This window comes from Bombina bombina, chromosome 8 (genome assembly GCF_027579735.1).
Source record: "Bombina bombina isolate aBomBom1 chromosome 8, aBomBom1.pri, whole genome shotgun sequence".
Lineage (NCBI taxonomy): Eukaryota > Metazoa > Chordata > Amphibia > Anura > Bombinatoridae > Bombina > Bombina bombina.
The window spans coordinates 325,631,405-325,655,752 of record NC_069506.1 but is presented as its reverse complement, the minus strand read 5'-3'; the positions used below and the strand labels follow the sequence as shown (position 1 = coordinate 325,655,752).

The 24,348-nt window shown below is 39.3% G+C and overlaps 1 protein-coding gene across 4 annotated transcripts in view; it reads right to left on the bottom strand.

The window, feature by feature from the left end:
• ARHGAP32 (Rho GTPase activating protein 32) overlaps nt 1-24,348 on the bottom strand; it is a 749,023-nt gene that overhangs the window by 267,372 nt on the left and 457,303 nt on the right. For all 4 annotated transcript variants that reach the window (XM_053691545.1, XM_053691546.1, XM_053691547.1 and 1 more), the window contains exon 5: nt 9,950-10,036. In XM_053691545.1, coding sequence (XP_053547520.1) covers nt 9,950-10,036 — 87 coding nt within the window. The remainder of the gene's footprint in view (nt 1-9,949; nt 10,037-24,348) is intronic.

The window sequence follows — 24,348 nt, the reverse complement described above, 5'->3', positions numbered from 1 at the left end:
GGCACACAATTCTGTAACGAAAGGCACAACACTCAGGTACAGTTACACCCGCAGGGAACTGTTGAGGCCCTCCCCAAGGTGGGAGGCCCGGGACAATAGGGCACGAGCACAATCGCAAATAAACGTCTGGACTTTGTAGACGAATAATCGCAAAAAATAAGTGGAAGCGAAAACGTGCTGCAACATCCGGTGGGAACACGCTGCCCTGCATGGAGGAATAATCATAATAGGGGTTACCCGCAAGTGTAGAAGTATGGAGCGGTAGGGAACTCGCCTCTCGGAGGACGGAACCCCCAGAGGTGGATGGCTCAGCTGTCTCTTGATTCCCCGAGCCCGAAGAACAAGGCGCTCTCATATGGCATACAGAACACAACTGGTTGACATGTGTCAACGAGGCCAATCCGGATTCTTCACTGGACGCATGATCTGTAATTAAAATAGTCTCAGTATCAGAATCCTCCATAACGGAATCAGAAATTTGAACAGTCTCAGCATCAGAATCATCCATAACTGGATAGAAGATATGAAAATATGGATTAAAGAAGTAAAACAAAACAGCACCTGACACCCCCAATGGCTGGGGCACTCACCACCTCCTATGAACCAGACCCCTGTGGACTAGAATTTCTCCATCGCCACACTGTCAGGAATGCAGAAATGGAAGACGAAACATAATCACGCCCGGTCAAGGTGAACCGTACAGTCCAAAAAAGCGCGCCCAACCAAAAGGTTGCGTTACTTCCAAAGGCCTTAATGTACCAAACCATGAGCCCGGTTAACTCCACAAATAAGCAGGTTACAAACATGATTAACCCCCTCAGGAGATATTAACCCTTGATTCCAAGATACTAAAGGAGACTCTTATGTTAAGTTGGGCCTGCAAGGTGGTATCCTCTCGGGAAAACATCTCAATTACAGTACATTCACGAAGAAAGTGAAATGAAACAATCTTACCGGAATCTACACCGTGGAACAGGAACACGGTCCTTCAAGTGTGACGGATATTAGCATCGCCTCCGCCATGGACTTGAGAGAAGAAAGCACGCAGCGGAGCGAAGTTAGACAACGCTGATTGCTTGAGGAGCTGTTAACCTGAGTCGGGATGGTTTCACAGAAAGACTCTCCCTGCATCTCCGGATTCTAACTTTCATCCAAGCCCTCACTGAGAGACTGACAGGATTACTTAAAACTCCTTTCCAATGTCGAAGAGCACTACCCTCCATAAGAGACAAGATCAATTCTGACTCTGCCAACCTCCTGAGATGAAAGGCGAAGAATGACTGGGGGATGATGGGAGTGGGAGGAGTGTTTAAGCCTTTGGCTGGGGTGTCTTTGCCTTCTCCTGGTGGCCAGGTTCTTAATTTCCAAAAGTAATGCATGCAGCTGTGGACTCTTTCCATTTAAGAAGAAAATCTGTTATGTCTCAAGACCCCTAATAAAATGTATTTTATAGTAGACAAGTCCCTCACTTAAATTACTAAATATGAGAATTGTCTGTCAAAAATGGAAAAAAAAACTGTCATTTTATTTCTCTATTGTACAAAGGACCTTTCTAGTCTACATTATAATCCCCAAAAAGCCATATGGGCTCCTATTTCACATGTGGCTACCCTTGATGAGAATTTGTATGGTTCACTCACTGAAATCTGACTTACAATAGTGTTTAATTGTAAGTGGGGGGAAAAAAGCACAAAATTGTTACAGCACAGGAATGTGAAAAGGGCTTAGCAGCAAAAGAGTTAACTCAATGTATCAGTCTGGTCCTTTTAGGTGAAATCCATTTTAAAAAGCAAAAATGTTTTTTCACAGCCAAATGACAATTGGTGCATATTTTCCCCACAGCAGGACACAGAACTTCTTACATTCCAGCTTTCAGGTGTTGGTACAAATAAATACATAGCAATCAATACAGGAATGCACACACTCAAAGCACAGATATTAGATTTAAGCCCTTCTACAGGATTTCTACAGGCAAAATACTATATGAATGGAAACATATCATGTGCGCTGCTAGTCGGGAAACAAATATTACTTTAGTCCTATTCATAAACCTAGAATCAGCGCTAAATATGAACTGGTTCACTAAATGTACTTGGCCTATTACCAGCTCACATGAAAATCATACCCAGATTCTGTACAGTGTATACCACTATCATGTATGTCTATGCATTCTCAAAGCCACCGCAACTTAGAAATGACCCCAATGCCAGTAATAAGGATGGACTAAGGTATCGCATAGAAAATTAACTGGTTTTCCTTGAAATTTAAAGGGAAATGAAACCCATTTTTTCTGTCCATGATTCAGAGCATGCATTTAAACTGTCTAATTTACTTCTATTATCAAATTTTCTTTGTTATATTGGTATCATTTGTTGAAAAGCAGGGATGTCAGCTTAGAAGATGACCCCTTTCTGGAGCATTATATGACAGCAGATTTACAAGAATGTTATCCATGTGCAAGAGCACTAGAGGGCAGCAGTTTTACAAGAATGTTATCCATGTGCAAGAGCACTAGAGGGCAGCACTTTTACAAGAATGTTATCCATGTGCAAGAGCACTAGAGGGCAGCACTTTTACAAGAATGTTATCCATGTGCAAGAGCACTAGAGGGCAGCAGTTTTACAAGAATATTATCCATGTGCAAGAGCACTAGAGGGCAGCAGTTTTACAAGAATGTTATCCATGTGCAAGAGCACTAGAGGGCAGCACTTTTACAAGAATGTTATCCATGTGCAAGAGCACTAGAGGGCAGCACTTTTACAAGAATGTTATCCATGTGCAAGAGCACTAGAGGGCAGCACTTTTACAAGAATGTTATCCATGTGCAAGAGCACTAGAGGGCAGCACTTTTACAAGAATGTTATCCATGTGCAAGAGCACTAGAGGGCAGCACTATTTCCTCTCATGTGATGCTCCTGATGCTACCTATATTCAACAGAGAATATCATGGGAGCAAAGCACATTTTTAAAAACGGTTTGTTTTGTCTGAATTACGAAAGAAAATGTTTGGGTGTCGTCTCTCTTTAAGCTAATAATAAAAAATAAATACAAATTTGGACAATTACAGCCACATAGATATTTTGTGTAGATAACATTTCATAGGTAAATACATTAAAGGGATGAGATAGTTTTTTTTCTCTGTCTAAATGAGACTGCTGTAATAAGTATTGTTCCCTTTTCTCTGTCTAAATGAGACTGCTGTAATAAGTATCGTTCCCTTTTCTCTGTGCTAAACAAACCACCTTTCCTCGGTAGGCGTGGTCTTTAGCAGCCAGTGAACTGTAGAGTCCTGGAACTCGGTTCTATAAAAATCATTTGCTTCCTTTCACAGCAAAAATAGAATTTATGCTTACCTGATAAATTACTTTCTCTTACGGTGTATCCAGTCCACGGATTCATCCTTACTTGTGGGATATTCTCAATCCCTACAGGAAGTGGCAAAGAGAGGACACAGCAGAGCTGTCCATATAGCTCCCCTCAGGCTCCGCCCCCCCAGTCATTCGACCAACGGTTAGGAGAAAAAGGAGAAACCATAGGGTGCAGTGGTGACTGTAGTTTTATAAAAAATAAATTTGAACCTGACTTAATTGCCAGGGCGGGCCGTGGACTGGATATACCGTAAGAGAAAGTAATTTATCAGGTAAGCATAAATTCTGTTTTCTATTACATGGTGTATCCAGTCCACGGATTCATCCTTACTTGTGGGATACCAATACCAAAGCTATAGGGCCTAAACGGAAGGCACCACTGCTTGCAAAACCTCTCTCTCAAAAATAGCCTCTGAAGAAGCAAAAGTATTGAATTTGTAAAATTTGGCAAATGTATGCAGTGAAGACCAAGTCGCTGCCTTACAAATCTGTTCAACAGAAGCCTCATTCTTGAAAGCCCATGTGGAAGCCACAGCTCTGGTGGAATGAGCTGTAATTCGTTCAGAATAGACAACAAACAAGGATGATGTTTGTCTGAAATCTTTAGTTGCATTTAAATAGAATTTTAAAGCACGAACCACATAAAGATTGTGTAACAGTCGTTCCTTCTTAGAAACTGGATTAGGGCACAGAGAAGGCACAATGATTTCCTGGTTAATATTCTTATTAGAAACCACTTTTGGAAGGAAACCAGGTTTGGTACGCAAAACAACCTTTTCTGCATGGAACACCAGATAGGGTGAATTACACTGCAAAGCAGACAATACAGAAACTCTTCGAGCAGAAGAAATAGCTAACAAAAACAAAACTTTTCAAGATAACAACTTAATATCTATGGAATGCAAAGGTTCAAACGGAACCCCTTGAAGAACTGAAAGAACTAAATTTAGACTCCATGGAGGAGCCACAGGTCTGTAGACAGGCTTGATTCTAACTAGGGCCTGTGCAAACACCTGAACGTCTGGTACAGCTGCCAGACGCTTGTGTAACAGGATAGACAGAGCAGATATCTGTCCCTTTAAGGAACTAGCTGACAAACCTTTCTCCAATCCTTCTTGGAGAAAAGACAATATCCTTGGAATCCTAATCTTACTCCACGAGTAACCCTTGGATTCACACCAACAAAGATATTTCCGCCATATCTTATGGTAAATTTTCCTGGTGACAGGCTTTCTGGCCTGGATCAGAGTATCTATAACTGATTCAGAGAACCCACGCTTAGCTAGAATTAAGCGTTCAATCTCCAAGCAGGCAGTTGCAGAGAAACTAGATTTGGATGCTTGAATGGACTTTGTATTAGAAGATCCTGCCTCGATGGCAGTTTCCATGGTGGAAACGATGACATGTCCACTAGGTCTGCATACCAAGTCCTGCGTGGCCACGCAGGCGCTATCAGGATTACCGAAGCCTTCTCCTGTTTGATTCTGGCTACTAGCCGAGGGAGAAGAGGAAACGATGGAAAGACATAAGTTAGACTGAAAGACCAAGGCGCTACTAAAGCATCTATCAATGCCGCCTTGGGATCCCTGGACCTGGATCCGTAAATGGGAAGTTTGGTGTTCTGACGGGACGCCATCAGATCCAACTCTGGAATACCCCATAGCTGGGTCAGCTGAGCAAAAACCTCCGGGTGGAGTTCCCACTCCCCCGGATGGAAAGTCGGACGACTCAGAAAATCCGCCTCCCAGTTGTCTACTCTTGGGTTGTGATAGATGGCAGGAGTGATCCTCCGCCCATTTGATGATCTTGGTTACTTCCTTCATCGCTAGGGAACTCTTTGTTCCCCCCTGATGATTGATGTACACTACAGTCGTGATGTTGTCCGACTGAAATCTGATGAATTTGGCCTCCGCTAGTTGAGGCCATGCCTGGAGCGTATTGAATATCGCTCTCAGTTCCAAAATGTTTATCGGAAGAAGAGATTCTTCCCGAGACCATAGACCCTGAGCTTTCAGGGAGTCCCAGACCGCTCCCCAGCCTAACAGACTGGCATCGGTCGTGACAATGATCCACTCCGGTCTGCGGAAGCTCATTCCCTGAGACAGGTGATCCTAAGACAACCACCAGAGAAGAGAGTCTCTGGTTTTCTGGTCCATTTGTATTTGAGGAGACCAATCTGCATAATCCCCATTCCACTGTTTGAGCATGCACAGCTGCAGTGGTCTTAGATGAATTCGGGCAAATGGGACAACGTCCATTGCCGCAACCATTAATCCGATTACCTCCATGCACTGAGCCACAGAAGGCAGAGGAATGGAATGAAGAACTCGGCAAGTAGTTAAAAGCTTTGACTTCCTGACCTCTGTCAGAAATATTTTCATTTCTACCGAGTCTATTAGTGTTCCCAGGAAGGGAACCCTTGTGAGCGGGGACAGAGAACTCTTTTCTACGTTCACCTTCCACCCGTGAGACCTTAGAAAGGCCAGAACAATGTCCGTATGAGCCTTGGCTCTGTGAAAAGACGACGCCTGTATTAAGATGTCGTCTAGGTAAGGTGCTACTGCAATGCCCCGCGGTCTTAGTACCGCAAGAAGGGACCCTAGCACCTTTGTGAAAATTCTGGGAGCGGTGGCCAACCCGAAAGGAAGGGCCATGAACTGGTAATGCATATCCAGAAAGGCGAACCTTAGGAACTGATGATCTTTGTGGATAGGAATATGTAGGTACGCATCCTTTAGATCCACGGTAGTCATATATTGACCATCCTGGATCATCGGTAATATTGTCCGAATGGTTTCCATTTTGAAAGATGGAATTCTGAGGAATTTGTTTAGAATTTTTAGATCCAGGATTGGCCTGAAAGTTCCTTCCTTTTTGGGAACTACAAACAGGTTTGAGTAAAAACCCAGTCCTTGTTCTGCAATTGGAACTGGGTGTATCACTCCCATCTTTAGAAGATCTTCTACACAGCGTAAGAACGCCTGTTTCTTTGTCTGGTCTGAAGGCAAACAAGAAATGTGGAACCTTCCCCTTGGGGGAGACTCCTTGAATTCTAGAAGATACCCCAGAGCAACAATTTCTAATGCCCAGGGATCTGGAACATCTCTTGCTCAAGCCTGAGCAAAGAGAGGAAGTCTGCCCCCTACTAGATCCGGTCCCGGATCGGGGGCTACCCCTTCATGCTGTCTTGGTAGCAGGCGCAGGCTTCTTGGCCTGTTTACCCTTATTCCAGCCCCGCAAGGGTTTCCAGGTTGCTTTGGGCTGTGAAGCATTATCTTGCTTTGCGGCAGCAGAGGTTGCAGCAGGTCCGCTCCTGAAGTTGCGAAAGGAGCGAAAATTAGCCTTGTTTTTGGCCTTAAACGGTCTATCCTGCGGGAGGGCATGGCCCTTCCCCCCCAGTGATATCCGCTATAATTTCTTTCAACTCGGGACCGAAAAGGGTCTGTCCCTTGAAAGGAATGTTTAGTAACTTTGTTTTGGACGACACGTCAGCCGACCATGATTTGAGCCAAATCGCTCTTCGCGCCATAATGGCAAAACCAGAATTTTTCGCCGCTAACTTAGCTAATTGGAAAGCGGCATCAGTGATAAAAGAATTAGCCGGCTTTAGAGCATGAATTCTATCCATGACTTCGTCATATGAAGTCTCCCTCTGGAGCGACTCTTCCAGCGCCTCAAACCAAAAAGCCGCTGCAGTAGTTATAGGAATAATGCAGGCAATTGGCTGAAGAAGGAAACCTTGCTGAACAAATATTTTCTTCAGCAAACCTTCCAATTTTTTATCCATAGGGTCTTTAAAAGCACAACTGTCTTCTATTGGTATAGTTGTATGCTTAGCAAGTGTTGAAACTGCTCCCTCTACCTTAGGGACAGTCTGCCACGCGTCCCGCCTGGGGTCATTTAAGGGGAACATTTTCTTAAAGATAGGGGTGGGAACAAAAGCTACACCTGGTCTCTCCCACTCCCTAGTCACAATATCCGCCACCCTCTTCGGGATCGGAAACGCATCAGTGTATACAGGGACCTCTAAAAACCTGTCCATTTTACACAATTTTTCTGGGACCACCATGGGGTCACAATCATCCAGCGTAGCTAAAACCTCCTTAAGCAGGACGCGGAGGTGTTCCAGCTTAAATTTAAACGCTATGGAATCTGACTCTGCCCGCTGAGAAACTTTTCCTGTGTCAGAAATTTCTCTCTCGGACAGACCATCCCTCACTGCCACTTCCGAGTGTTGTGAGGGTACAACAGATAAATCATCCAAAGCCTTTGATTGCTCATCCTCTGTTCTTAAAACTGAGCTATCACGCTTCTTTGGAAAAACTGGCAGTTTGGATAGAAAGGCCGCTAGGGAATTATCCATGACTGCTGCTAATTGTTGCAATGTAATAGGGGCAAATGCGCTAGAGGTACTAGGCAACGCTTGCGCGGGCGTAACTGGTGTCGACACATGGGGAGAGGAAGGAGGACTATCCTCATTACCTTCCGTCAAAGAATCATCTTGGGCTACATTTTTAAGTGTCACTGCATGGTCATTAAAATGTTTAGATACCTTAGCACATTTTAAACACAAATGCAATGGGGGTACCGCCATGGCTTTTAAACACATAGAACAGGGTCTATCTGTAGTCTCAGACATGTTAGACAGACTTAGACAGCACTCAAATACAGTAAAATACACTTTTTGAAAAAACGGTACTGTGCCTTTAAATAATAAAAAGCGCACACTTTTTTACCAAATCACAAAAAACATCCAATCTTTATGAAATTTTTACCATATGATTCTAATGCTTTGAAATGATTGCACACTAAGTTTAAGTCAATTAACCCCTTATTGCCCAAACGGAGCAAATTGAAGCAGGCCACCGGTTTAACACACTACAGCACCATGCCACAGTCTCTGCTGTGGCCCTACCTTCCTTGGGGATTAGTTTTAGACGAAAATAAGCCTCCCTGGAGTCCTCCTGCAATCTCTGGACTCTACACGTGAAGCTGCATGAAGCGGTCTTGCAAAAGAACTGCGCAACTGAGGCGCGAAAATTAGGCCCCCTCCCTCTTCACTCAGGAGTTGTGGGGCCTTCCTAAGCCAAATTCGGTGTCTAAAAATATGCCAGGCGTATAATAACCCCAAAAAGTGTTCCAAATGTAATAAACACTTGTGCAAACATCAGATTATAGCAATAAAATAATCGATTTGCCTCAAAACAGTGTCCACCAGCGATTTAAGCCCTTTTACTAAGCCATCCTTCTATACTAAGTCTCAGAATATGGCTTACCTTCCCACATGGGGATTTCTGTCAGTCTTCTAGCATTACCAAGTCTTGATAGAAAAAAAAAAGTGACTGAGGATACCTTAAGCAGTTAAGCCTGCAAACTGTTCCCCCCAACTGAAGTTCTCCGGTACTCAACAGTCCTGCGTGAGAACAGCAATGGATTTTAGTTACAACATGCTAAAATCTTTTTCCTCTCAGCAGAAATCTTCATCACTTTCTGCCTCAGAGTAAATAGTACAAACCGGCACTATTTTAAAATAACAAACTCTTGATTGAAGAAATAAAAACTACAAATCTAACACCACATTCACTTTACCCTCCCGTAGAGATGCTACTTGTTAGAGCGGCAAAGAGAATGACTGGGGGGCGGAGCCTGAGGGGAGCTATATGGACAGCTCTGCGGTGTGCTCTCTTTGCCACTTCCTGTAGGGATTGAGAATATCCCACAAGTAAGGATGAATCCGTGGACTGGAAACACCATGTAAGAGAAATTAAACCACTTTTATTTAACAATTTAAACGCAAGAAAATATTTGAACAAGTTTAACTGTTGCTCTTTCTTATACATGATAGAAAATTCTTCAGAAATAAGTCCTTTTAAAGAGCCCTAATAATTGAAAAAATGATTTAATTCATTAGTGCAGGTAAATTTAAAGGGACATGAAACCCAAGTTTTTTCTTTCATGATTTAGGTAGAACATACAATTTTCTAGTTTACTTAAATTATTAAATGTGCTTCATTCTCTTGGTATTATTTGTTGAATGAGCAACAATGCATTACAGGTTTCTAACTGAACACATGGGTGAGCCAATGACAATCGGTATAAAGATGCAGCCACCAATCAGCAGCTAGAACCTAGGTTCTTTGCTGATCCTGAGCTTACCTACATAAACCTTTCAGCAAAGGATAACAAGATAAAGAAGCAAATTAAATAATACAAGTAAAATGGAAAGTTGTTTAAAATTGTATTCTCTATCTGAATCATGAAAAAAAAATTGGGGTTTCATGTCCCTTTAAGACTATCGACCCTACATTACGGTGTATTTAACTCCCACAAAGTAAAGTAAAGCGCCAAACAGTAGTGCTAGTCACGTGACTTAGATGTGTAACTAGCGCTGCTGATTGGATTAGCATCGGTTTTTCCTTTGGGACCAACAGGGCTTTGCAGGGGTAAAATGCACAGTAGAGCGGGGTTGATAGTCTTACAATTACATGGTCTAACAAATTAAAGCATGACTTATATGACAATTATGGCCCCTTATTATTTTGAACACAGACAATTTTATCAACAAAGAAAAATAAAGGTACCTGACAAGCGATCTGCACCAGGAACACCAACTCCTTAGATTCACAACCGTTTCTGCTCACCTCATTCTGCTCCTCTGTGAGTGTCAGCTGCAAAAAACAGAGAAAAACATTATTTACCTCCCCAAAAAAAGCAATATCCGCTGCACTGCTCTGGTAATTGTGAATACAAGACAATACGACAATGATGCGCCGTGTAGGAAGACACAGCCTCAGGGGAGAATGCATGACAATATTTCTTTGTCAGATTTATGTATTATGCACAGACGTATCATAAAGCACAGAACTAAACACAATCTGCAAAAAAATCAGTTATTTGCCTATTTAAAATGTCATTATTTAGTTCATTTTAATGTGTTTTTCTCTCTCAATGTTCCCAGCTTAATCAAATGCACAAACGCAAAAACAATAAGAGTTCATTACTGATTGCACTAATGTTTGTTACTAAATCAGAAGCTTTTCCATCCATGATACTTTCACGTAAACAGTCGCAGCTATGTGCACCATTTACATCTAGACTGCCAGGCAAATATGAGGGTTGGTGTGGGAAGGACTCATTTGAAATCTAGCATGGGGAATCATGTTGGTCTGCCTGTCTGTAATACAGTGTCTGTGTCCCCCCTGCTGCAAGAGCCACCAGGAGACTTCCCATTTATCAGCCAAGTCTTGGGGGGGGGGGGGTGCACGAGTCCCAGTCCAACTGCAAAAATAGAAAACTTTCTTTTCTTTGCAAAATATTATGGAAATCATATTTAAAGGGAGAGCTAAATCAAAATTAAAAACTTTCATGCTTCAGATAGAGTATGCAAATTTAAACAACTTAATTTACTCCTAATTATGTCATTTGCTTTGCTCTCTTTGTTTCCTTTGTTGAATATCATGCCTAGGCTAGCTCAGGAGCTGCAATGCAATACTGAGAGCTAGCTGCTGATTGGTGGCTGTCCATACTGTATATGCCCCTTGTCATTTGCCCCACTCTATGTATTGAGGTAGCTCCCAGTAGTGCATTGCTGCCTCTTCAACAAAGGATACGAAAAAAATTGAGCAATTTGATAATAGAAGTAAATTGGAAAGTTGTTTAAAATGGTATCCTCTGTCTTAAATCATGAAAGAAAAAAGTGGATTTTCCCTTTTAGGGCACCCAGCAATGCTGAAATGTTATTTAGCACTTTTAAAAGTAAAAAGTTGACTTAGGGCGCAAAGTCAACACTTGGTGAGAGTGGATCTGTCTTAGGTGGGTGGTAGTGGGGGTAAGGGGCAAGGATATGCCTCTGGTCAAGGCATCTACAGGCAGCCTTAGTCTTAATGACAAGGCTACATCTTCTGTAAAATGTCCCTACTGACAAGGTTGTAAATTCTCAGATCTGATGCTCGAATAATGAATGGATCATTTTCTGCAAGAGCAGCAAAAAGGAAAACAGCTATGAATTTTAATAAGTATTATATAGCGCAAAAGCCAAAGGAGGCTAATGCTGTTGCTATCCAAAAAACAGTGCAATTAAAAGTGCACATCATTTATATTCCTATGTATAACTGAGCAAGTCTTTAATATCAGTGATGGGAGATAGGCAAAACAGTGTGTGTAATTAATAGTGCACATCATTTATATTCCTATGTCTTTAATATCAGTGACGGGAGATAGGCAAAACAGTGTGTGTGATTAATAGTGCACATCATTTATATTCCTATGAATAACTGAGAAAGTCTAATATCAGTGACGGGAGATAGGCAAAACAGTGTGTGTGATTAATAGTGCACATCATTTATATTCCTATGAATAACTGAGAAAGTCTAATATCAGTGACGGGAGATAGGCAAAACAGTGTGTGTAATTAATAGTGCACATCATTTATATTCCTATGTATAACTGAGCAAGTCTAATATCAGTGATGGGAGATAGGCAAAACAGTGTGTAATTAATAGTGCACATCATTTATATTCCTATGTATAACTGAGCAAGTCTAATATCAGTGACGGGAGATAGGCATAACAGTGTGTGTAATAATAGTGCACATCATTTATATTCCTATGTATAACTGAGCAAGTCTTTAATATCAGTGATGGGAGATAGGCAAAACAGTGTGTGTAATAATAGTGCACATCATTTATATTCCTATGTCTTTAATATCAGTGATGGGAGATAGGCAAAACAGTGTGTGTAATTAATAGTGCACATCATTTATATTCCTATGTATAACTGAGCAAGTCTAATATCAGTGACGGGAGATAGGCAAAACAGTGTGTAATTAATAGTGCACATCATTTATATTCCTATGTATAACTAAGCAAGTCATTAATATCAGTGACGAGAGATAGGCATAACAGTGTGTGTAATTAATAGTGTACATCATTTATATTCCTATGTATAACTGAGCAAGTCTAATATCAGTGATGGGAGATAGGCAAAACAGTGTGTAATTAATAGTGCACATCATTTATATTCCTATGTATAACTAAGCAAGTCATTAATATCAGTGACGAGAGATAGGCATAACAGTGTGTGTAATTAATAGTGCACATCATTTATATTCCTATGTATAACTGAGCAAGTCTTTAATATCAGTGACGGGAGATAGGCAAAACAGTGTGTGTAATAATAGTGCACATCATTTATATTCCTATGTATAACTGAGCAAGTCTAATATCAGTGATGGGAGATAGGCAAAACAGTGTGTGTAATTAATAGTGCACATCATTTATATTCCTATGTATAACTGAGCAAGTCTAATATCAGTGATGGGAGATAGGCAAAACAGTGTGTAATTAATAGTGCACATCATTTATATTCCTATGTATAACTGAGCAAGTCTAATATCAGTGACGGGAGATAGGCATAACAGTGTGTGTAATTAATAGTGCACATCATTTATATTCCTATGTATAACTGAGCAAGTCTTTAATATCAGTGATGGGAGATAGGCATAACAGTGTGTGTAATTAATAGTGCACATCATTTATATTCCTATGTCTTTAATATCAGTGACGGGAGATAGGCATAACAGTGTGTGTAATTAATAGTGCACATCCTTTATATTCCTATGTATAACTGAGCAAGTCTAATATCAGTGATGGGAGATAGGCATAACAGTGTGTGTAATTAATAGTGCACATCATTTATATTCCTATGTATAACTGAGCAAGTCTAATATCAGTGATGGGAGATAGGCAAAACAGTGTGTGTAATTAATAGTGCACATCATTTATATTCCTATGTCTTTAATATCAGTGATGGGAGATAGGCATAACAGTGTGTGAAATAATAGTGCACATCATTTATATTCCTATGTCTTTAATATCAGTGATGGGAGATAGGCAAAACAGTGTGTGTAATTAATAGTGCACATCATTTATATTCCTATGTCTTTAATATCAGTGACGGGAGATAGGCAAAACAGTGTGTGTGATTAATAGTGCACATCATTTATATTCCTATGTATAACTGAGCAAGTCTTTAATATCAGTGATGGGAGATAGGCAAAACAGTGTGTGTAATAATAGTGCACATCATTTATATTCCTATGTATAACTGAGCAAGTCTAATATCAGTGATGGGAGATAGGCAAAACAGTGTGTGTAATTAATAGTGCACATCATTTATATTCCTATGTATAACTGAGCAAGTCTAATATCAGTGACGGGAGATAGGCAAAACAGTGTGTGTAATTAATAGTGCACATCATTTATATTCTTATGTATAACTGAGCAAGTCTTTAATATCAGTGACGGGAGATAGGCAAAACAGTGTGTGTAATAATAGTGCACATCATTTATATTCCTATGTATAACTGAGCAAGTCTTTAATATCAGTGATGGGAGATAGGCAAAACAGTGTGTGTAATAATAGTGCACATCTTTTATATTCCTATGTCTTTAATATCAGTGATGGGAGATAGGCAAAACAGTGTGTGTGATAATAGTGCACATCATTTATATTCCTATGTATAACTGAGCAAGTCTAATATCAGTGATGGGAGATAGGCAAAACAGTGTGTGTAATAATAGTGCACATCATTTATATTCCTATGTATAACTGAGCAAGACTAATATCAGTGATGGGAGATAGGCAAAACAGTGTGTGTCATTAATAGTGCACATAATTTATATTCCTATGTATAACTGAGCAAGTCTAATATCAGTGATGGGAGATAGGCAAAACAGTGTGTGTGTGATTAATAGTGCACATCATTTATATTCCTATGTATAACTGAGCAAGTCTTTAATATCAGTGACGGGAGATAGACAAAACAGTGTGTGTAATAATAGTGCACATCATTTATATTCCTATGTATAACTGAGCAAGTCTAATATCAGTGATGGGAGATAGGCAAAACAGTGTGTGTAATTAATAGTGCACATAATTTATATTCCTATGTATAACTGAGCAAGTCTTTAATATCAGTGATGGGAGATAGGCAAAACAGTGTGTGTAATTAATAGTGCACATCATTTATATTCCTATGTATAACTGAGCAAGTCTAATATCAGTGACGGGAGATAGGCATAACAGTGTGTGTAATAAATAGTGCACATCATTTATATTCCTATGTATAACTGAGCAAGTCTTTAATATCAGTGATGGGAGATAGGCAAAACAGTGTGTGTAATTAATAGTGCACATCATTTATATTCCTATGTATAACTGAGCAAGTCTAATATCAGTGATGGGAGATAGGCATAACAGTGTGTGTAATTAATAGTGCACATCATTTATATTCCTATGTATAACTGAACCAGTCTAATATCAGTGATGGGAGATAGGCATAACAGTGTGTGTAATTAATAGTGCACATCATTTATATTCCTATGTATAACTGAGCAAGTCTAATATCAGTGATGGGAGATAGGCAAAACAGTGTGTGTAATTAATAGTGCACATCATTTATATTCCTATGTCTTTAATATCAGTGACGGGAGATAGGCATAACAGTGTGTGTAATTAATAGTGCACATCATTTATATTCCTATGTCTTTAATATCAGTGATGGGAGATAGGCAAAACAGTGTGTGTAATAATAGTGCACATCTTTTATATTCCTATGTCTTTAATATCAGTGATGGGAGATAGGCAAAACAGTGTGTGTAATTAATAGTGCACATCATTTATATTCCTATGTCTTTAATATCAGTGACGGGAGATAGGCAAAACAGTGTGTGTAATTAATAGTGCACATCATTTATATTCCTATGTATAACTGAGCAAGTCTAATATCAGTGATGGGAGATAGGCAAAACAGTGTGTGTAATAATAGTGCACATCATTTATATTCCTATGTATAACTGAGCAAGTCTAATATCAGTGATGGGAGATAGGCAAAACAGTGTGTGTAATTAATAGTGCACATCATTTATATTCCTATGTATAACTGAGCAAGTCTAATATCAGTGACGGGAGATAGGCAAAACAGTGTGTAATTAATAGTGCACATCATTTATATTCCTATGTCTTTAATATCAGTGACGGGAGATAGGCAAAACAGTGTGTGTAATTAATAGTGCACATCATTTATATTCCTATGTATAACTGAGCAAGTCTAATATCAGTGATGGGAGATAGGCAAAACAGTGTGTGTAATAATAGTGCACATCATTTATATTCCTATGTATAACTGAGCAAGTCTAATATCAGTGATGGGAGATAGGCAAAACAGTGTGTGTAATTAATAGTGCACATCATTTATATTCCTATGTCTTTAATATCAGTGACGGGAGATAGGCAAAACAGTGTGTGTAATAATAGTGCACATCATTTATATTCCTATGTATAACTGAGCAAGTCTAATATCAGTGATGGGAGATAGGCAAAACAGTGTGTGTAATTAATAGTGCACATCATTTATATTCCTATGTATAACTGAGCAAGTCTAATATCAGTGATGGGAGATAGGCAAAACAGTGTGTGTAATAATAGTGCACATCATTTATATTCCTATGTATAACTGAGCAAGTCTAATATCAGTGATGGGAGATAGGCAAAACAGTGTGTGTAATAATAGTGCACATCATTTATATTCCTATGTATAACTGAGCAAGTCTAATATCAGTGATGGGAGATAGGCAAAACAGTGTGTGTAATTAATAGTGCACATCATTTATATTCCTATGTATAACTGAGCAAGTCTAATATCAGTGACGGGAGATAGGCATAACAGTGTGTGTAATTAATAGTGCAAATCATTTATATTCCTATGTCTTTAATATCAGTGACGGGAGATAGGCAAAACAGTCACCATAATAGCTTCTTACCAAACACAAGAACATCTCCTGAATATAGAATATATTAGGGAAAGGGCTGTGTAAAAGCAGAGGATGGATCCTCTATACAGGTTTATAACAGATACCAGCTAATTGCTGAAACCTTATAATACTTAATATATCAATAGGAAATATTTACTAATTACCCTAAGGGTCATATTAAAATCAAGGATTGAAATTAAAGTAAAATATCTGAAATAGGTCATTCTTAGTGAGTCTGTGGTTTCCAACCCAAGGGACCATATGTTGGCCCTCAAGCAGATTTTTCTGGCACCACCTTCTACATACACCACCACTTCTCTATTTCTAATATATATATTATACCTATAATCAGTGTCAAGCAGCTCGTTACTGATCTCTCTTTAAAATATATTCCTCCTTGGTTTTGGCTCTTTTTCGTCATTTTTGCAATAAAGTTGTTTTACTATAGTAAAGCAAGTGCTCAGTGCCATCTTTTTAATGCTTCTATAGTCTGGAATCCTTATGCATAAGCAGGTTTGTTGCTATGATTTTGTTAAAATGTGTCTAATATGTATAATAACATTGTTTTAACTAAGTGAAGTTCTACATTGTATTTAAAGGGACAGTAAACACGTTGTGTAAGCCAAAAGCTCCAGAGTGGGACCTCAATGTGAAGTTCTACAGAAGATCTGTTTAGCTTTGTTAACAAAATAATTTTCAAAAAAAAAGAAACAAAAAAAACCTTACATCTTACAAATACATCTGCAGTTAAGCCTAAATATTAATCTAGGGTTAGAATCTATACAGCCAAGAACATGAATCTGTTTGGGTGTGTATTAAATGTTATCAGTAATTCAACTTTTTTGTAAAAGTCAAAAGTGAAATCCTTTAAAACGGAGATTCTAGATGAAAATGTTGACCACATCATTGATTGCAGTTACAACAGTGCTGTGTACAAGATACAACTACAACCCATTATTCTGCATCCTTCTCTAACACAACACTAAGAACCATAATGTCACCAGACTCACTTGTGATGTAGGTTTTGAACATTTCCCATTGCTCCATATCAATCCAGAACAGTAGTAGTAAAAAGTGCCATTAGTAGGTTGTGAAATGCATCAGTTTTGGAGCCTGCCTAAAGTTTACAGCATGCTTTTAAATCACTTGCTTGTATATACTATTAAATAAACTGTACTTTCTTTCATTCTTAGGACACCTGTATAACTACTACAGTTCCAGACTGATATGCAGCAGTTGAAACAGTTTGAGAGCTTTTAAGGAATTCCATGAAAAGGATGAATGTGATTACTTATAGGATTTCTCTTGTAACAAACAGCTTGAGTTTCCATAGACTGAATAGTAATTGTTAAAGATCCACTTGTGATAAAGGTCAGGGATGATGAGATGGGCAAAGGGGTTACACATTGACAGGGAACCGTCTACCGTAATCTGAATATATGATGTGAATCTAGACGCTGCCAGGCTAATGTACACAAGTCAAGTTCAAGTCAAGATCTGGCATAAGCAGTGTTTTTATAGTGGCAAAGTATATGACTCAGAGGCTTTGATGATATTTTGTTGATAATGTTCAAAGACCTCACTGTTTCATATATTTTGTTAAATGAACACAAGAGGCCTGTTTCATGGATGATGGTCTATTGCAAACTATCAGAGAGACCTAAAGACAATGATTTAAAATGTAAAATTCCCAATAAACCACATCTTGTTGCATAAATATTAATGGAGTTTTAATCACAAAGCAGCATATGCTACTATTAAAGGGCTAGTAGAGTCAAAATTAAATGTTAATGGTTAAGACGGAGCAGGACATTTTAAACAACTTTTTAATTTATTTCTATTATCAAATTTGTTTTGCTCTCTTGCTATCTTTTGTTGAATAGTAAAGCTAGGTAGGCATATAGGAGCTCAGGAGCGTGCACGTATCTTCAGCACTCTATGGCAGCAGTGTTTGCCACTATGTATAACATTGCTATAAGCATTTTTGCAAACATTGCTGCCAGATGGCTACAGGGACATGCAGGCTACTGAAATAACCTAGTATTACTCTTTAACAAAGAACAAAGCAAGATTAATAATAGAAGTAAATTGGAAACTTATTTAAAATATCCTGCTCTTTCAACTGGATGGAAATCAGTAGTTGTGATTGTAATAGTTTTTACAGTTTGTTTAAAGGGACATTGTAGTGAAAATATGAAATGCTCTAACCTGCGTAAAGTTATTACATTTGGGTAAAGTTTCACCCCATGAGTAATGCAATACTGCGAGGAAAGATGTGGCCAAGTGCAGCATACGTGCCATCAACCATACCCTGCTCCTGAATGGCACAAGAAACACATAGGGCTAGATTAGAAGTGAAATATTAGCCCTATTGTGCATTTACATAACTGGCACACAGTCAATAGTGCTACTATTTTTACGCTTTAAAGATATTTTTTTAACTTAAAAAAAAAAAAAAAAATCCAGATGTTCCCCTGAAAGATATTAGAGGGGAGAGGTGCCGGAATGGTTCTGTTAGATTATTATTATACTTAGTTCCCCTCACAGGCCGCACACAGAGAAAACCAAAATGTATGGTTTATATTACCCTACAATACATCTTAACACACAAATGTGTTCCCGCAGCTGTTGTATCTCTAAACACAACACAAGCTCTGTATGAAAGGACTGGGAAAAATTAAATATTTCCGTTTTTACTTCCTCAATGGTTAAAGGTTTGGGGCCAACAAAAACTTCCAAAATTAAACCACCGGGGAGAATATTACAATGTGCAGCACAGAATGCTTCAGATTATTGGGGTGTAACAAGTGAAAAGAAAGCACAAGTTATTTACATGGACAGATGTCTAGTGGGCTGAATCATGAATGTTATATATTGACCAGACTGTCCCTTTAAATAAGCTGAAGCAGCGTTTACTTAATGCATTCATGCACAAACATTTTTACAGATGTTGATGATGCACTTTTCATATATACGATAGAATATAATATCCCTTTCTGTACCTAGGGGTTAGATGGCAAGGCTTCAGTTCTGTGCGGTATCTTCCAGTCATTCAATTTAGGCTGTACTAGAGCTTTTAAACATGGGAGACGTTGGCCCTTTTCATTTGTACCAAACACTGCTTCTTTACATCACACAGCTGTCCCCTTCTCTGAAGCTCCTTACTGTACACTTTTGTTTTGATTTGTGGCACTTATGTTAAAGGGACAATGCAAGGGTCAAGCAAGGCATGTATAAGGATTTGCTGTATTCAAAACTGCCGCAGAAGCACCCTTTCAAATGGACTGAGCATTATCTCTTTCACCCCACTTATGAAGTTAATTTATATGCTGCCTCTTGCACACATAACCTTTCTATATCTAATACCACAGTACTAAATTCAAATATTTTTTCCAGGTCCAGTTATTGAAAAGATAATAATATAGTATCAACACACAGATAACACACCTGGAATTTGGGACATAGTTCTGCATTAGTACTTCAGTAGATTGCCTCTCCTCCCTCTATATCACACATTCTCTTTAAAAGGAAATTAAATTCACAATTAGATTCACCAGATTTCATAATGTGTAGTAAAAATAGACTTTGCAAATTACTTTCGTTACCATACTATAAACCAGCGGTCCATGGACCACTGGTCGTCCACGAGAAGATGTTGGAGATCCTTGACACCATTAAGCAGGTATTAATCTCCTCTGATGGTGTCACCCCCGTCGTGCCGCAACTCCCTACAGTGCCTGGCTGGACATCAGTGAAAACCGAAGGACTGCACAACTTGCGTAGCTAGATTGTATTTTTAACTCCTCCCGTCTGGCGCTCTGCTCAGAGGAAGATACTTCCATTCTAAAGGTAGCAGAGGGTGGTACAGTCTTGGCTTGAAATAGTGGAATTAAAGTATATATATATAAAAAAAAAAAAAAATCTATTTCATTTATTTTCTTCCCTTTACCCGTCTCTTTTTAGTAGTTTTCCTAATTCTTTCAGATGGACTTACATCAATGTTTGTCTTATTCCCCTCCATCTTCTTTTTTTTTTAAATTAAATATTAATTATTTTTCATTGTAATAATTTTCCCACGCACAAAGGCATTCCAGTAATTGCCATCCAGCAGACCAGCCATATCTCACCAGTATTATAGTAATTGCCATCCAGCAGACCAGCCATATCTCACCAGTATTATAGTAATTGCCATCCAGCAGACCAGCCATATCCCACCAGTATTATAGTAATTGCCATCCAGCAGACCAGCCATATCCCACCAGTATTATAGTAATTGCCAGTAACATCAGTCGTTGTCTCTCTGTTTCCAGCTCAAAAGTTGTCACCCACCCTTCATCTGTCATTCGGAAGTATTCTCTCAGTTCTGTCATTCAGTTAGTTAATTCCAAAAATATATATACATAATGTAAACTTAGCTATGGTTATACTTGTTATGTACAGTATGTGTATATGTATATACACACAACCGAGGTTTGTACCTTTTTATATACATATATATTTATGTGCTAACGTGTGTATATATATATATATATATATATATATATATATATATATATATATATATATATATATATACACACACACACACACACTGTTGAGTGCAAATATCGCTTTCGCTGAAGCAATATTTTGCACTCAACTTGTAATCTGGACCAGAATTGGGTAATAAAATCTATCTGAGGAAACCAACAGCATCATTTGTGCTTTTCTGACGAGGAGATAGATGACCACATTATTGTGTCTTTCTGCTGTAATAACTATCAAAACTAGCCCTTTATAAATTTCAAATTCCATTGAGCTATCTGAAAAAAATCCTTGTATTTTAAAAAGAGCACCAAAGAAAATAATAATAAAACCGCCCATCACGTACATTTTTCCCTAGCGGGGATTAAGTAGGTCACTTGTCCTTCACAGTCAATCTATTCATGTTTCAATAAGACAGCAAAAAAACAGTCATTATTTTATTTATGGATATATGCTGACCCGTGTCTCTGCATGAGGTGGAAATAATATATCAAATCAGAAACTTCTAGCATTAAAGAAAGGGGGATAATCTATAACAAAAGATCCCAAGACCCATAACATATAAAGATCAGATGTTTAGAAGCCAGTGGTAAGATGAGGGTTAATATACAGCTTTATGCATTCTTATAAACAATATAGTTGTAAGAGGATTAAAATACATAATGTGCTTTCCTTTTAAAATGGGTAAATACAAAACAGTATCTCTACACAGGCCAGAAAAGGGTCAAGTCCAAAAACATATCCACCAGCATGTGTATTTCCCATTGGGACAAAGTTTATAGGGTGTGGTTAGGGGAATGGGCTCAAGGCAATAATTCCTGTTCCAAAGAACAGTAAAAACAAAATGTATGCTTACCTGATACATTTATTTCTTGACACGGTGAGTCCACGGATCATCATCAATAACTGTTGGGAATATCACTCCTGACCAGTAGGAGGAGGCAAAGAGCACCAATACAGGGCGGGCTGTGGACTCACCGTGTCAAGAAATAAATAAATTTATCAGGTAAGCATAAATTTTGTTTTCTTTCTAATGACACGGTGACTCCATGGGTCATCATCAATTACTGTTGGGAAGCAATACCCAAGCCAGAGGACACGGATGATAAGGGAGGGACAAGACAGGTAACCTCTCCCAAAAGAAGCCTCAGTCAAGACAAAAGAATCAAACTTATAGAATTCATAAAAAGTATGCAAAGATGATCAAATTTCAGCCTTGCAAAACTGTTCCACAGAAGCTTCATTCTTGAAAGCTTAGGAGAAAAAGACAGCCCTTGTAGAATGAGCTGTGAATTCCTCAGGAGCTTGCTGTCCAGCAGTCTCATAGGCCAAACAGATAACACTCTTCATCCAAAAAGAAAACGAAGTGGCCCTAGCTATCTGACCCTTGCGTTTCCCAGAAAACCAAAACAACCAAGGCAGAGGACTGACGAAAGTCCTTAGTCTGCAGAAAGAATTTTAGTGCACGAACAACATATAGGTCATGTAACTAACGTTCCTTATGAGAAGAAGGGTTAGGCAAGAACCCAACTTAGAATGCAAAACCACCTTAACAGAAAGTAAAGATAAGATAAGGTGAATCACACTGTAGCGCAGAGAACTCTGAAACTCTCAGAGCAGAGGAAATAGCAACAAGAAACAAAACTTTCCAAGATAACAACTTAATATCTAAGGAATGCAGAGGCTCAAACAGAGCTTGCTGAAAACTTTAAGAATAAGATTGAGACTCCAGAGAGAAGTAACCGGTTTAACACAGGCCGGATCCTGACCAAGGGCTGACAAAACAATTGCACGTCTGGTACATCTGCCAAATGCCTATGCAACAAAATAGACAATGCCGCAATCTGACCCCTCAGCGTACTAGCTGACAAACCCTTCTCCAGACCATCCTGGAAAAAGGACAAAATCCTAGGGTCCTGACTCTACTCCAAGAGAATCCCTTGGATTCACACCAATACAAATATTAACGCCAAATCTTATAGTAGATCATACGAGTCACAGGCTTACGAGCCTGGATCAAGTTCTCGAACTCTAAAAAAAAAAAACACACTTAGATAAAATTAAACATTCAATCTCCAAGTAGTCCACTTCAGAGAAAACACAATTTGGATGAAACAAGGGACCCTGAAAAAGAACCTTCCTCAGAGGAAGTCTCCAAGGAAAAGAAGATAGCATTTCCACTAGGTCTGCAAACCAGATCCTGTGAAGTCACGCAGAGACTATTAGCATTGCAGAAGCTCTCTCCTGAGCGATACGAGTGATGACTCATGGAAGGAGAGCAACCGGAAGAAACAGGTATACCAACCTGAAATCCCAAGCAACCACCAGGACAATAAGGGTGACCTGAGGAACTCTCTGCTCCCGGAATTCACTCCTGAAAGTGAAAAATAGATAAGCACTGAAATGAGCGTCTGCCCACCAAACAATCCATGCCAATCATGTCACAGGAACTCCCGGGTCATCTCAGTTGGTTAATGTAACCACTGAGGGGAAAATGTTCAAATAAAACCAGATCAGCAGATAAAGTGACTGAAGCCAAGCCATCAGAGTATTGAAGATGATGCTCACTCCAAGGAAATGTGGAGAATAGACGCCTCCCAAGTCCATAGTCACCATCCCAACGGGCTAGCGACCGTGGTCACTATTACTCAGGAAGGTCTCTTGAAGAATGTGTTCCGAGACAAATGCTCCTGAGAAAAAACTAAAATAATTCTGGAGAATTTGGGCAACGAACCCACTACCTCAGGCGAGCTAATCGAGCTCTCTACCACTAATTCTTCTCCAATCCACAGGAAAATATCTTGAGTCAACAGCTCCAGATCTATCCTCCGAGACAGGGATACAAGAACCCCGGTCCGCAGACTCACAGATGGAAACAATCAAAGGAATGATGTCCAATGAAGCAACCATCAGACCATTACCTCTATACATTGAAACACTGGAAGGCCAAACAGATTCTGATCTCTGACAAAATACTTTCAAAGGAAGGGAAACTAATAAGGTCCCTAATAAAACTACCCTTGTAGCTGGAATAAGGGAACTCAATATTAAATTTACTTCCATTCGTGGAACGAAAAAAGACAACACAATCTCAGTATATGAATTACATATCAGAAAGGGCATCTTCTGAGGACCATGGCAAGGTCAAAGAGAAAATAATCTTAGAACCAGGAGCTTTAGATAACCTCAAGCTCTCTAACTTCCAAGGGCAGCTGAAAAAGCCACAACACAAAAAATCAGCACCAGTGATCGGATTCAAACTTTCGACCCTTGGCTTCCCAGCTAAGTGTGCTAGCCACTAAGCTATACCAGAGGGACTAATAAACTGAACGTGATTGACAGAAAAGTCAAGCTCAGAATCCTCCAAGACTATGGTCACCATGAGTAGACTTAGAAGAGAGTGCTCGTCACTCCAGTGCCCAGAGATGATCCTTGGGACACAACTTGTTGAAGCACTTAAGGTCCACTATATGATAAAAAAATCATAGATCCTGTTCTCCTACAAGGACTGGAACGATCCCTCACTGGGAATATAAGTTCCAAATGCACTACAAAATTGCCTCACTGTTATCTGGTGCCGATAAACCTGAGAGGAGGAACCTGGCTTAGGAAAATAAACTATCATGTAGTAACCCTGTGATACT